Source organism: Myxine glutinosa, chromosome 10, assembly GCF_964187855.1.
Source record: "Myxine glutinosa chromosome 10, kmMyxGlut1.1, whole genome shotgun sequence".
In the NCBI taxonomy this organism is placed as follows: Eukaryota; Metazoa; Chordata; class Myxini; order Myxiniformes; family Myxinidae; genus Myxine; species Myxine glutinosa.
In genome coordinates, this window is record NC_136270.1 from 58,678,362 (window position 1) to 58,692,386 (window position 14,025).

General features: G+C 42.8%; 1 protein-coding gene across 5 annotated transcripts in view; it reads left to right on the top strand.

Moving 5' to 3' along the window:
* The first annotated feature begins 9,115 nt into the window (after positions 1-9,115).
* The window catches only part of CFAP65 (cilia and flagella associated protein 65), a 245,362-nt gene continuing 240,452 nt past the window's right edge, over positions 9,116-14,025 (top strand). For 4 of the 5 annotated variants that reach the window (XM_078785710.1, XM_078785714.1, XM_068125878.2 and 1 more), the window contains exons 1-2: positions 9,116-9,541; positions 13,551-13,775. In XM_078785710.1, the coding sequence (XP_078641836.1) occupies positions 13,662-13,775 (114 nt within the window). In that variant the 5' untranslated portion in view covers positions 9,116-9,541; positions 13,551-13,661. Of the gene's footprint in view, positions 9,542-13,278; positions 13,776-14,025 lie in introns of those variants that run through there. The other variant, XM_078785711.1, reaches the window with a different exon arrangement.

The following is a 14,025-nucleotide window of genomic DNA, read 5'->3' on the forward strand; positions in this document are numbered from 1 at the left end:
GTAAACATCCTAGGGCGTGCCCGTACGTGGGTGCAAAAAAACATGCGTGCAAACAACAACAACAAAAAAAAACTTTGAAACCACGTGGCAGTAACGACCACAGAACCCCCCCCCCCCTCTATTTACATGAATGGTTTGGTCCATTCGCAACGACCACAGAACCCCCCCCTCTATTTACATGAATGGTTTGGTCCATTCGCAAAGCCAAAGCGAACGACCACAGAACCCCCCCCTCTATTTACATGAATGGTTTGGTCCATTCGCAAAGCCAAAGCGAACGACCACAGAACACCCCCCCCCCCCCTCTATTTACATGAATGGTTTGGTCCATTCGCAAAGCCAAAGCGAACGGCGAACGGCTAAATCGCCATAGCTCGGTAAGTACTTGTCCGATTAATTTCAAACCTTGAAAAGGCACATCCTCGGGTCCCCAGCAATATACCTGGCAAGTTTCAAGTATATCGGACCGGTAGTTGTCGAGAAACAGCGGTCACAGACAAACAAACGTACAAACGTACAAACGTACAAACAGAGATTACTGGAATTATAGATAGATACAGATTCTGTGAGTGCGGGTATTGCTTTTTTTGTCAGTTCACGTTTGTCTGTCTTCCCCCCCATCTTTAAGGAAATCGTACCAGGCTATCTAGCCTCTGTAGAGCTTGAATACAATCAGCAACGATTTATGTTTGTTAACGTCTATGCTCCAAGTGATAGCACAGATAGAGGAACTTTTTTTAATCAGTCCTTTAATTTCCTGAGACACCTCTCTTCTGATACGTTGTTGTGCTTAGGGGGTGATTTTAACTGTACTTTAAACCCAACTTTAGATAGGAACAGTGCAGAGCCACATCCAGCTTCAAGTAGGCCTCTTTCCAGTATAACTTCGCGGCATGACCTCAACGATGTATGGCGGCAACAACACCCAAACCTGCAGCAATTTAGCTGGTGTCGGGTTTTACTAAATCATCTTTCACTTGCTCGTCTTGATAAATTTTATATTCCTAACTCTGCTGTCAACCTTGTGACATATACGGCTATTGTCCCTTCAGGCTTCTCTGATCATTCTTTGGTAAAACTGTGCTTTTCCTTTCCTCGCTTCAAACGCCGCACCCTGTATTGGTCTTTTAACACCTCACTTCTGAGCGATCCTTTCTTTAAATCATCCTTTGTGGTTTTTTGGGACAAGGTTGTGGATTTCCAACATCGTTTCCTAAATCTCTGTCAGTGGTGGGACTATGCTAAAGCGCAGATCCGTGTTTTCTGTCAGCAATACAAAACCAATTGCTCTCAAAGTAAACAATTATGTATTGATGCCTTGAAACAAGAAATTCTACGATTGCAGGAAGGTGCTGAGGTCCTCAGTGATGAAAGACGGTGTCAACTCCTCTTTGAAAAACAAACTCTGCTTAAGGAATTAATTCAAGAAAATGGTATTGGTGCCTTAGTCAGGCTGAGAGTGAATGGTTTACTGTCGTCAGACACATGTTGTAAAGATTTCTTTAAGTTTGAGAAGACGACGAAGGCGAGCCAGCAAATGCTTAGTCTTCGGGCTAGTGATGGGCATATTCTTAGTGATAATACAGAGATTGTTCATTTTGTTCGGTCTTATTTTGAGAATGTGTTTTCCTTTAAGCCCAATGATGTGCCTGCAATGCAGAATATTACGACCAATTTACCGCAGATAGATGAGCATCAACGGCATGTCTTGGATGAGAACATTACTCTCGGTGAACTTAAAACTGCGCTCGATGGCCTTGCTGATCATAAGGCTCCTGGTTTTGATGGGCTACCAGCTGAATTTTATAAAACCTTTTGGGACATGCTTGGTCCTGCTTTGCACTCAGTGTTTTTATACAGTCTGCGTGAGGGATTGTTACCCCTTAGTTGTCGGCGTGCAGTTGTTTGCCTTATCCCTAAGAAAAACGACCTGCAATTGATACAGAACTGGCGTCCAATCTCTCTTCTCTGCACAGATTACAAGATTTTTGCCAAAACGCTAGCTAACCGTGTAAAGACTGTTCTAAGCACAGTTATACATCAGGATCAATCGTACTGTGTTATGCACAGATCTATGCACGATAACATTTTTTTGGTACGAGACCTGTGGGATGTGTGTGCATTTCAACAACAACATACCGGTCTCTTTTTTATTGACCAAGAAAAGGCTTTTGACTCTGTTAATCATGAGTATTTGTTTCACATTTTAAAGCAATTTGGTTTTGGGGCATCCTTTATTTCATATGTATCCTTATTGTATAATCACATTTTTAGCTTGATCAAAATCAATGATGGTCTCTGTTCACCTTTGCGGATTGGGAGGGGAATTCGGCAAGGCTGTCCCTTATCTGGAATATTGTACTCTCTTTGCATTGAGCCCCTTTTGATTCGTTTACGATCTTCTCTTATGGGATTTTCAGTGACTCCCTCAGAAAATCCCGTTATAATTTCGGCCTATGCTGATGATGTATGTGTTGCTGTTCGCAGCAGTAATGACATTGCTCTGCTATTTGAGTGCCTACGGGTTTACTCTCAAGCATGTACAACGCAAATTAATTGGTCGAAATGCAAAGCAGTTTGGGTCGGCGGTACGCCACCTTCTGCCCTTCCAATTCTCCCTATGAATTTGACATGGGAAAAAGAAGGTGTGAAATACCTCGGTGTTTACCTTGGAACCCCAGGCTTTGTCAAAAGGAATTGGGATGGTTTGCTCCACAAAATCAGCAACAAATTAAACAGATGGAGAGGAATTTTGTCGACCTTGTCTTTCCGAGGTCGTGCACTGGTCATTAACAACCTGGTGGCCCCTCTCTTATGGCATAAAATGATTGCCTTGCAGCCACCTGCAACGTTGGTGTCGTCAATCCAAAAATGTTTACTTGACTTCTTTTGGGATGGCAAACACTGGCTAAAGCCAGAGACTATTTGCCTCCCACTGGCAGAAGGTGGTCATGGGCTTGTGGACATTCTTTGTCGGGTGATGGCCTTCCGAGTCTCCACAGCTCGTCGTTTTATATTTCTGGAGGCCTTGCCCTGGAAATCGACTGCAAACTGTATACTAAAACAAGCCGGCATGCTTGGGTACAATTGTGAACTCTTCTTCATGGAGCTGCAACATGTCGATGCTTCGCTGCTCCCTGACTTTTACCAAGATGTCTTGAACGTCTGGCGGTCCATTTCAATAACTCGCCAAATGGAGACATACAACAGTGAAAGGTTCCTCCGGGAACCCCTTTTCTACAATGCCCTCTTTCCTGCTATTCCTCGCTCACGTGCCTTTGTGCAACGTTTTGTGAGTGCTGGCGTGAAAACGACTCGGGACCTTCGTGACTGTAACAGGAACAGTTGGTTCTCCGCAGGACATCTTCAAGTAAGAACTGGCATCAGATCTTTGAGGAGCGTAGCCAAGGTCATACAGGAAATCCTGTGTGTTTTTAGGCACCTGGGCCTGAGCTCAACCGCCAACATTGGTGACCACCGTACACCACCACAGATCTGTGCTAGCTCTAGCCTGCCAGCTGATAGCACCACAACATCTATCTTGCTATCCTCATCGCCACTTTCCAGCAAGGATAAAAAGAGACTGTATCGTTTGTGTATCTCAGTTCGGTTTCCCTCGTTACAGCCTCTTTCTTTTGGGGCTCGATGGAAAGAGAAACTGCCTTCTGGGTCTCCCTCCCATCCGCAATGGTCTGCAATGTATGTTTCACCGATTGTTAAAAGGACTGGTGATATTGCTTGGAGACTCGCCCATATGGTGTTGCCCTCCAATGTTTTATTACATCGTTTTAATGAGGATAATTCAGTGGAATGCCCCTTTTGTATGATTTCTGAAGACCTTTTCCATGCTTACGTAGATTGTGCAAGACTCTTTCCCTTCTTTGGTTTTTTATCAACTTTTTTTAATCGTATGAACTTTTCTTTTTCTACACGTGTTTTTATCTTTGGAACACCACTTAGTTATAAAAAACGCTCTGAGACTGCTCTTGCTAATTTCTTAATTTCTATTGGAAAATTAGCAATCTACAAAACAAGAAAAGCAAAGCTCCTGGCAAATGCTGATATTTTATGTGATGTGGTAATTGTGTTTAAGGCTCTAGTCATGGCAAGGTTACGCATGGAATTTTCTTTTTTCCAAATGAAAGATGATTTACAAACCTTTGTGGGAAAATGGTGTGCAAAGGGTGGGTTTTGTAAACTTGATCATGGTTTGTTAAGTTTTTTATTTTAGTGTTTGGTGTTTTTATTGTTGTTGTTTGGCTGCACATGTTTTGAATTGTGGTGACTTTATTATTTGCATGACTTGTATGGGTTTCTTACCTTTATAATAAAAGAGCTTCAAAAGTCTCTCTCTCTCTCTCTCTCTCTCTCTCTCTCTCTGCTGTTGGTGTTTCCCTCCTCTCTCTCTGCTGTTGGTGTTTCCCTCCTCTCTCTCTGCTGTTGGTGTTTCCCTCCTCTCTCTCTGCTGTTGGTGTTTCCCTCCTCTCTCTCTGCTGTTGGTGTTTCCCCCCCCTCTCTCTGCTGTTGGTGTTTCCCTTCTCTCTCTCTCTCTCTCTCTCTCTCTGCTGTTGGTGCTTCCCCCCTCTCTCTCTGCTGTTGGTGTTTCCACCCCCCTCACTCTGCTGTTGGTGTTTCTCCCCTCTCTATACTGTTGGTGTTTACCCCCCCTCTCTCTCTCTCTCTCTCTCTCTCTCTCTGCTGTTGGTGTCCCCCCCCCCCTCTCTCTGCTGTTGGTGTTTCCCTCCTCTCTCTCTCTCTCTCTCTCTCTCTCTGCTGTTGGTGCTTCCCCCCTCTCTCTCTGCTGTTGGTGTTTCCCCCCCTCTCTCTGCTGTTGGTGTTTCCCCCCCCCCCCCTCTCTCTGCTGTTGGTGTTTCCCTCCTCTCTCTCTCTCTCTCTCTCTCTCTCTCTGCTGTTGGTGCTTCCCCCCTCTCTCTCTGCTGTTGGTGTTTCCCCCCCTCTCTCTGCTGTTGGTGTTTCCCCCCTCTCTATACTGTTGGTGTTTACCCCCTCTCTCTGCTGTTGTTGTTTCCCCCCTCTCTATGCTGCTCCTTTAGTTCTGTTGCCTCCTGATCTGTTCAGGGTACTAGTCCAGTTCTTCCACGTGCTTTGACTGTAAATACAAAAAGTCCTCGGGCAATAAATGAGTTTTTAGTTGTTGTTGTTGTTGTTGCTATTTTACCACATGGTGCCTGTTGCGATACCTTGCAGATGTATCAGTCAGGATTGTCTTCACTTCGATGTCTGGCATTGAAGGACAGTGGAAGTCAAAATGACCACCTGCGCAGCTTCAGTCCACCAGGGCAAGGGACGGTGAACCCTGTGACATTGGTCAGTTAAGGGGCGTTACAGGTTTCCAGGAACTTGTCATATCTCCTTCACCTTTTGGTGAAAAAAATACTCTTTTTCCCTCCTAATACCACTAATTGTTACATTACATTTTATAGGGCAAAGGGAATATCCCCTCAATATGGATCCTTCGAGACTATACACTATACAGTGTCCTCCATAAATATTGGAACAATGAAGTCATAATTTGTTATTATTGTTTTATACGCAAGAAATTTGGATTTGAGACCAAAAGGTGAATTTGAGACAAGAGCACAGAAGGTCAGCGTTTATTTCTTGGTATTTCTATGTATATATGTTTTACCATTGTAGAACAATAGCACTTGTTATGGTCATTTCCCCCATTTTAAGTATGTGTAAGTATTGGAACAGATTAAGTTTAAATAATTTAAAGTTGTATTATAGTTAGTATTTGGTTGCATATCCCTTGCATGCAATAACTGCATCGAGCATTTTACCCATCAAAATAACCAAACTGTTGGTGTTTAACTTTGAGAAGCTTTGCCAAGACTTTCCTGTAGCCATTTTCAGTTGTTGTGTGTTTTTGTGGTTTTCTGACTTTCGTCTCTTCAGCAAGTGAAATGAATTCTCCATTGAATGTAAATCATGACAAGTCAGGAGACGACGATGGTTCATGAGCGAGCGGTATTCAATGACAAAGGTCAAAACCGACATTGAAAATATATAAATAGGAATGTATTATCTGTTATGAGACTAGTTAGCTACACAGCACCAAAAATTTGGTTTGATTCCGACAACTTTGAAAATTTGACCTTTGTGATCTTGAAATGTCAAAATGAAGGTTACTGACCTTGAAATGAGATAGAAAATAATGTATAATCAGTTATGAGGTTAGTTAGCTACACAATACCGAAAATTCGGTTCGATTCCGACAACTTTCAAACTTTGACCTTTGTGACCTTCAAAGGTCAAAGGTCGAGGATTCTGAAATTTGTTGGAAAACTTGTATTTCATGATGTACGTGATAATATAAGATCATGTACGACATTTCACCCTATCAGGAAGCGAACAATGTAATAAAACCATCAAAAATCGACTTTTCTAAATTTTGTGACCTTGTGATCTTGACCTTGGGGCGAAAATGAAAAATCGGGCTCCGTGGGGCTGGACACATGACATTGGCCTAACCAAATACCGAAACCCCCGTCAGATTCCACCAACTCCCTCGGAGAAGATGTAGCTTGAACTCGATTACCCCCTAAAAAGACATCTTTTTCGGGCGTGGCTCCGCCCACAATGGGCGCAATACGCCCACTCTACGCAGGACACAACTAGATCATGATATCAACCTCCCACCCAAGTTTCATCAAGATCGGATGATATCATCGGGTAGTTATACTGCGGACAGACAGACACACACACAAACACACACACACAGACAGACGCACACACATGATGAATATAGTGGTCACTTGATAACTCGTGAACCAATTCTTGAACTTTTTCCACTTTCCCCCTGATGAACTCCTTAGTTGCGTTGGCAGAGTGTTGTCTTGCTGCATGGTGAAGTGTCGCCCAATGAGTTTGGAGGTATCTTCTTGTACAAAGGCAGACAAAATGTTTCTGTACACTTCTGAATTCATTCTGCTGCCATAATTAGTTACATCATCAATAAAGATGAGTGAGACAGTTCCAGAGGCGGCCGTGCAAGCCCGAGCCATGACACGTCCTCCACCATGCTGCACAGATGAGGTAGTGTGCTTTGGATCATCGCAGTTCCTTCCTTTCTCCACACTTCCGCCTTTCCATCACTTTAGTAAAGGTTTATCTTGGTCTTACCTGTCCGTAAAACATTGTTCCAGAACTTGACTAACTCACCTCTGTATTTCTTGGCAAATTCTAATCAGGCCTTTCTACTTTTGGTGCTGATGAGAGGTTTGCATCTTGCGGTGTAGCCTTTGTAATTCTGCTGTTGAAGTCTTCTGTGAACGGTAGATTGTGATACTTTCACACCTGCACTTTGGAGGTTGTTGGTGACGTCACCGACAGTTGTTTAAGGGTTTTTCTTCACAGCTCTGATGATTTCCTGTCATCAACAGTAGTTGTTTTCCTTGGCCGACCTGGCCGTTGTCTATTGCTAACTGTACTCGTGGTTCCTGTCGTTTTCAAATATTCCAAATTGTTGTTTTTGATATTCCCAATTTTTGTGTTATGGTTCTAATTTAATTATTCTGTTCTTTCATCCTCCAAATTGCTTGCTTTTCTTTCATGGACAGTTCTCTGGCCTTCATGTCGGATTATGCCGGCTGACTCCAAAGGCAAAAGCAGAGGCTAAAACCAAGACTAGACATTCACAGCTCTTTGTGTGAACAATAAATACACCTGAGCAATGCGAAACACCTGTTAGTCATTTGTTGCAATACTTATGTTTACCTAAAACGAGGGGACTGAATATAAAAACTGCTATTGTTCAACAATGGTAAATTATATATATATAACTACCAAGAAATAAAAGATGACCTTGTGTACTCTGTTGCGTCATATTTATCTTTTGATCTCAAATCCACATTTCTTGAGTATAACACAGCAATAATAACAAATCTGACTTCCCTGTTCCAATACTTATGGAGGGCACTGTAGACCTCAAGGATTCTTTGCCTTTATCAAAGGCCCTTCAAAATACTATCTTTGCAGTTTTGTCTGTACTACCTTGTCATATGTTTGATTGCAGTGACATGTTATTTGATGTAGGATCGAGGGAACATGTATATTGTTACGTTTGTGGGAATGTCAATCCTTCACCTTCACAAAACAATCATGTTGTTTGGGGTGTATTGCGTAGAAATGTCAGGTCAGCTGTGGGATCCCAAATAGGACCTTTTCATATTTATTTTTCCTTTTTCTTGAAGGTCACCTCATATCCACTCCCTTTAAGTTTACACTACGTGATTTTGACTGTTGGTGGTGGTGCAAAAAAACAGCTGTAGAAAGAATTCAAACCTTTTCCTTTGAAGCAAGAAAGTGTAGGAAAGGAGTTGAAGAGGAAGAAAAGTGTCTATTGGTGGATCCTTGCTCGTGGCGTGAACGGCTTGATTGAGTGTGTTGGTGTGAGGGACTCGATCTCTACGAACTTTCTGAAGGATTCAGTGTGCAGGAAGGAGGTGGACAAAAAGGAAAAGAGCGTATTCTGTGGGAAAAGGCGCTTCTTTGGGTCTCTGTTGAGATGATGGGTGCTTCAGGCCGTGAACAGGCTCGGCATGCGCTATATGAAGGGGTCGACCTCGATGAACTTCCTGAAGGATTTGCTGTGTTGCATGAAGGAGGTTGATGAAAGGAAAGGGATCAAAGGAGAAAGGAATCGCAGAGCGTGATGACCGGTCCATTCCCGCTTGTTCCTGCCAAGCCCCGCTCTGACGAGCGTCGATGAAACTGCCCTTCAAACAGACCTGAACCCCATTCCATTCCCTCCCTCATATCCCTTAAGTCTGTCATACTTGTACTTATATGATTTGCTTATTTTATCGTTTTGCATTCTTTGAAGTAAATTGATTGTATTTCATTTTGTTTGATTGACATTTTTCAGATCGGGTTGCAAGCTCCCCTGAGCTGCCAGTGTGGCAGTCTAAACTCGAGAGTCTCTACTCCATGCACGAAACCAAAAGTTCAAGCTTCCAAAAACCGCTCAGTGAGCTTGCGGGCCTCGGCCTGGCGGGCTGGGGATAGGACTTGGGGTTGCTGACATTAGTCACCCTGTAACACACTTAGTCGGGAGTGACGTTTGGGACTCTGGTCCTCGTCCCCGTCACCCGTAACAATATTATAAGATATTGAGACATGTAGTTAATCTATTGCCGAGCAGATTTGAATTTGGAAAGTGCATTAGATGCTCATATTCGGAGTGTGGGTGAAATTACTTGCTGAATATCATGATCATGTTATGCTCTTTCGTTTGTTATGTGTGGCCATGATTGTTTGTGTCTGAACGCAGGTTTTTCCAGCTGTGATCCCAGGAAATGCTTCCTACCGCACATTACTGCTCCGAAATCCAAGCTGCAAGCCTCTAAGTTTCTTTCTCATCTGTGATGCATGTCCTGGCCTAACAGCATGGCCCGCGTGTGGTACCATTCCCGTAGGCGGGCTTCTGGTGTGCGTGCTCCGAGCAAATCCTTCTCATTCCGGATGCCGACATTTTCATCTGCCAGTCTGCTTTGATCACGACTCGCCATATGCACAGGTCCAAAAGCACAAATGATCGTTTTACCTTGGCGAAAGCATATTTGATGATTTGACAAACTAGTACACCCGCTCACTATGGGAGCGACAGGGGATCATGTTATTATCCTTATTATTATGATTATTATTATTATTATTATTTCCAATTATTATTACTTTTACTTATGTTCGATCAGGTCATTGAAAAAATCCGATCATTCCTCACCATTCTAAATTCCCTGTAATAAAATTTACCTCGGTGAAGGTGTCGGGAGGGCAGCAATATCGCAAGCCGCAAAGCCCCTTGGGGAGCGGGGATATTGTTTGGTAATACAGGCAGTCCCCGGGTTACGAACGCTCGACTTACGAACGCCCGTACTTACGAACCGACCTCCGTAAAGCCTATTATTAAAAAAAAAAAAAAAAAAAAAAAAATTTTTTGTATACAGAATCGAGGCTCGTGAAAGAGCTAACATTTATCACACAGAGAAAAAAATCAAACAAACACACAACGTATATAATAAGGGGAGCGGTAGACGAGAAATATGAGAAAAGCTCTGTTCACATTCTTGATGTTTACTTTAAGAAAATTGACCAGCACCAGGTCCATCCTCTCCAGCACCAGGTCCATCCTCTCCAACACCAGGCCCATCATCTCGGAGAGATATATCAAGGTATCATCGTTTCAAGGTTTGCAAGACATCAATTGGAATGAGAGTAAGTGTTAACTTTTAATCATTATCTTTTCTTTTCTATCTAAACAGTTTAAGAAATGTTTCTTTCATGTTTTTTATACCTATAGATGTTTTAGGTAAAATATATACTATATACTATGACAAACATTTGACTAATTGACGCTAGATGTAAACCGTACGCAACTGTTCCGACTTGCATACAAATTCGACTTACAGACAGACTTAAAAACGGAACTCGTTCGTAACCCGGGGACTGCCTGTATCGTTAATATTACGCTGTCGTCATAAGTGTTGTTATTACTTTTCTAATGAGAAGCAGCTTTGAAATACACCACGAAAAACTCCTTGGAAGAACTCCATGTTAGCGGCAGGAAGGGTTGTGTTATTCACCTTTGTGGAACACAGTCGTGGCCAAAAATATTGGCCCCCTTACACTTTTTTCAAATAACTCACAATTTTCTCGAAAAATAAGTTGAAATTGACAAAAGTATTTTGGCTCCACAACTCTTTATTTCCATGTTAATATTACAGAACCTTTGTTTTTGATTCATAATTTAATATATCCTTTTAAATCAGAAAATAACTAGAACAGCACTCGGTGGAGAGCAATCCTCCGCCAGGTGAACAGTTTACGTTTTGTATCTCAGAGTAGAGCAGAAAATCACAGTACAGAATCACATTTAACAAGTTTCGTCCAAATCCGTCCAGATATCCTGCGATATATCACTTTTGGCCATATCACTCGATGGTGAAGAATCACTTAAGAAATTAAATAATTCTCATATCCGAATCCATATTGAGATCTTCACCAAAATCGAATCAAATCGTCCTTGTCAGACACCCAAGTGGTCCACCAAGTTTCGTCCAAATCCGTCCACAACTTTTTGAGATATCTTGTTCACAAACGGACACACAGACAGGGATGAAAACATAACCTCCATCCACCTTTGTAAATAAATTCACAGTCTCACTTTGTCTCTCGGTAAAGACCGATTGGACAACCCTCCCATCTACTTTCTCAACAATCCTCTCCAAGAAGTTCTGTCGCTCAAGCTTTTGGCTCTCACTATCTGCCATGATCTTTCCTGGGAAAACCACATTTCCAAGCTGGTCTCCAAAGCCAGTCGCCGACTGGGCATCCTCCGTCGTGCGAAGTCCTTCCTTGGCACACCTGAGCTCCTCACCCCATACAAGGCTTTCATCCACAGCTCAATGGAATACTGTTCCCCTCTATGGGCTGGTGCTCCTGCCTCACACCTAGCTCGGCTTCACGCTGTTGAAACCAAAGCTTTCAGAATCATAGGAATCTCCCGCGATGAAGCCAACTCCGAGGGCCTTTCACTTACTCACCGCAGGCAGGTTGGTGGTCTTTCTGTCTTCTACCAACTTCTCTCCAGCCTTGCCCCCCCCCCCAGCTCTCTCTGGGCTCTGTCCCCCAAATATTCCTCTAGGTCGCACAAGATCTGCCTGCAACCCTCTTATGGTTAAACTGCCAAAATCAAGACTCACTGCTCACTTTTACTCTTTCATTCCTCTTTTCTCTCGCTTCTGGAACAAACTCCCTCACTTTCTTCAATCCCACTCCTCCCTCCAGGTCTTTAAAACAGCTGTTCACCACCATCTCTTATCTTCCCCCATCCAAAACCTTGATCTTTTCTACCCCCGCTAATTCACCCCAGATCCACTTTTTTGAAATTCCAACTTCCTTCCTGGAAGTCCTGCAGTGTCCATGTGTTTTCTACCTCTCCCACCTCCCCCCAAGCCCTCTCCCTCCCACAGATCTCTCGATGTCCCTGCTCTCAAATGTTGTTTGTGTGCTTCCCCCCTCTCTCCCCATCTTGTCTACAGCTCCCCTTATTTTGTGTTTTGTGTGTCGGTTTGATTTTTAGTGTGATTAATGTTAGCTCTTTCATGAGCCTCGATCTTGCATACAAAACAAACAAAAAAAAAAGAATGAGGAAATGACGTGAGAGTTTCTACTTTCCAAATTATGACATTCGTGGATTCGCCATATGCAGATTCACCATATGCAGATTTGCCATATGCAGTTTCACCATATGCAGTTTCGCCATATGCAGATTCGCCATATGCAGATTCGCCATATGCAGATTCGCCATATGCAGATTCGCCATATGCAGATTCGCCATATGCAGATTCGCCATATGCAGATTCGCCATATGCAGATTCGCCATATGCAGTTTCGCCATATGCAGATTCGCCATATGCAGATTCGCCATATGCAGATTCGCCATATGCAGATTCGCCATATGCAGATTCGGCATATGCAGATTCGGCATATGCAGATTCGCCATATGCAGATTCGCCATATGCAGTTTCGTCATATGCAGATTCGCCATATGCAGATTCGCTATTGACTGGTTATAGCAACATTCAGACTGGGTACGTTGTTTTGTCCAAGTCCTTCACGGACCTGCTGTCCATGTCTGACGTTCGACTGAAGGTGGCACAGGAATGTGGAATGTATTGGCTCCCTGGTTTAGCATTCACCGTTTCCGCATTTTGTTTTATTTTGGCTTCCCACCTGTGCATAGCACAGGTACTTCACTTGTGGATGATAAAGTGCGTGCAAATACACAAGATAAATCCCCAATTGATCAAGCCGATTGAGAAAGCCATGGATGTATGGAATACCACACATCCTGCAGCACTCAGAAGCAAAGATCGAAATACCAGGAACCAATTGCAGCAGAAGAAGAAGAAGAACAGCAGACATGTACAGGGAAGTTCAACATGAGTCTTCCCCAACAAGACTAGTTCTTTATTCGTGTAATATATACGTAGTTTAACAATACTAATATGCAAATGTGTTGTCACTTCTTGAACAGCATGAAATGTACTAATTATGAGATGTTTTTATCTTCTGTTCTACTTCATACTTCCCTCGTCATAGAAGCAGAGCAACCCAGGTGTGTAAAACACCACAACACCTTGGCAAACCCTCTCATTGTTAAACCCAAACTTACAAATGCAATGATGACAATGGTTGCCTTTGTCTGTAATCTCTTCTGTTGCACACCTGTGTTGCTCTGCTTCTCTGGGAGGGTAGTTACCAACTTCAAAGCACATCTGATTTGTGTCAGTCCCTGATGAAGGCCACTATGATTGAAACCTTGAGCTTCCTGTCTCCTCTAAGGTTTTCATATTTTTGTGAGTATAAAAAACGTTGACAGTAAAATCATACGGACATTGAAGCACGAGGCTTGACTCTTTGCTTCCTATTTTTTTACCCACAATGCAACAGATGCAGATAACGGTTAATGGAAATTCCTGAATGATGCAGCTTTTGTCTGTAACGTATTAAATATCCATTTTCAGTATGTAGAAGTGACTATTATTGCCGATGAACCCCGGGTGGAGACTGAGGGAGGCAAGAAAATCTTCTTCATCCCCACGTGCTTGGGCCTGGTGCATGAACGCGACGTCAGTATGCAGAACACGTGTGCTCTTCCACTGCACTTCCGCTGGACTGTGCCTCAATGCAAAGATGCCTTTCTCTCTGTGATGCCAGTTTCTGGCAACATGCTGCCCGGAGAAGAAAAGGTGAGTGATAATTTCTGAGCTGGCAGGTGAGCCAGTGAGCACTGCCACACGCAAACAAAACCTTTACAAAACCAAGAAATAAAATGATATATATATATATATATACAGTCACGTGAAAAAGTAAGTACACCCATGTAAAGTTTTGACTTTTTCAACATATTTCAACATACAGCTATTTGATCTTCATTTCAACAATATTGAAAGATAAAGGTGATATAATATAACAAATATCATGAAACATTTACATTTT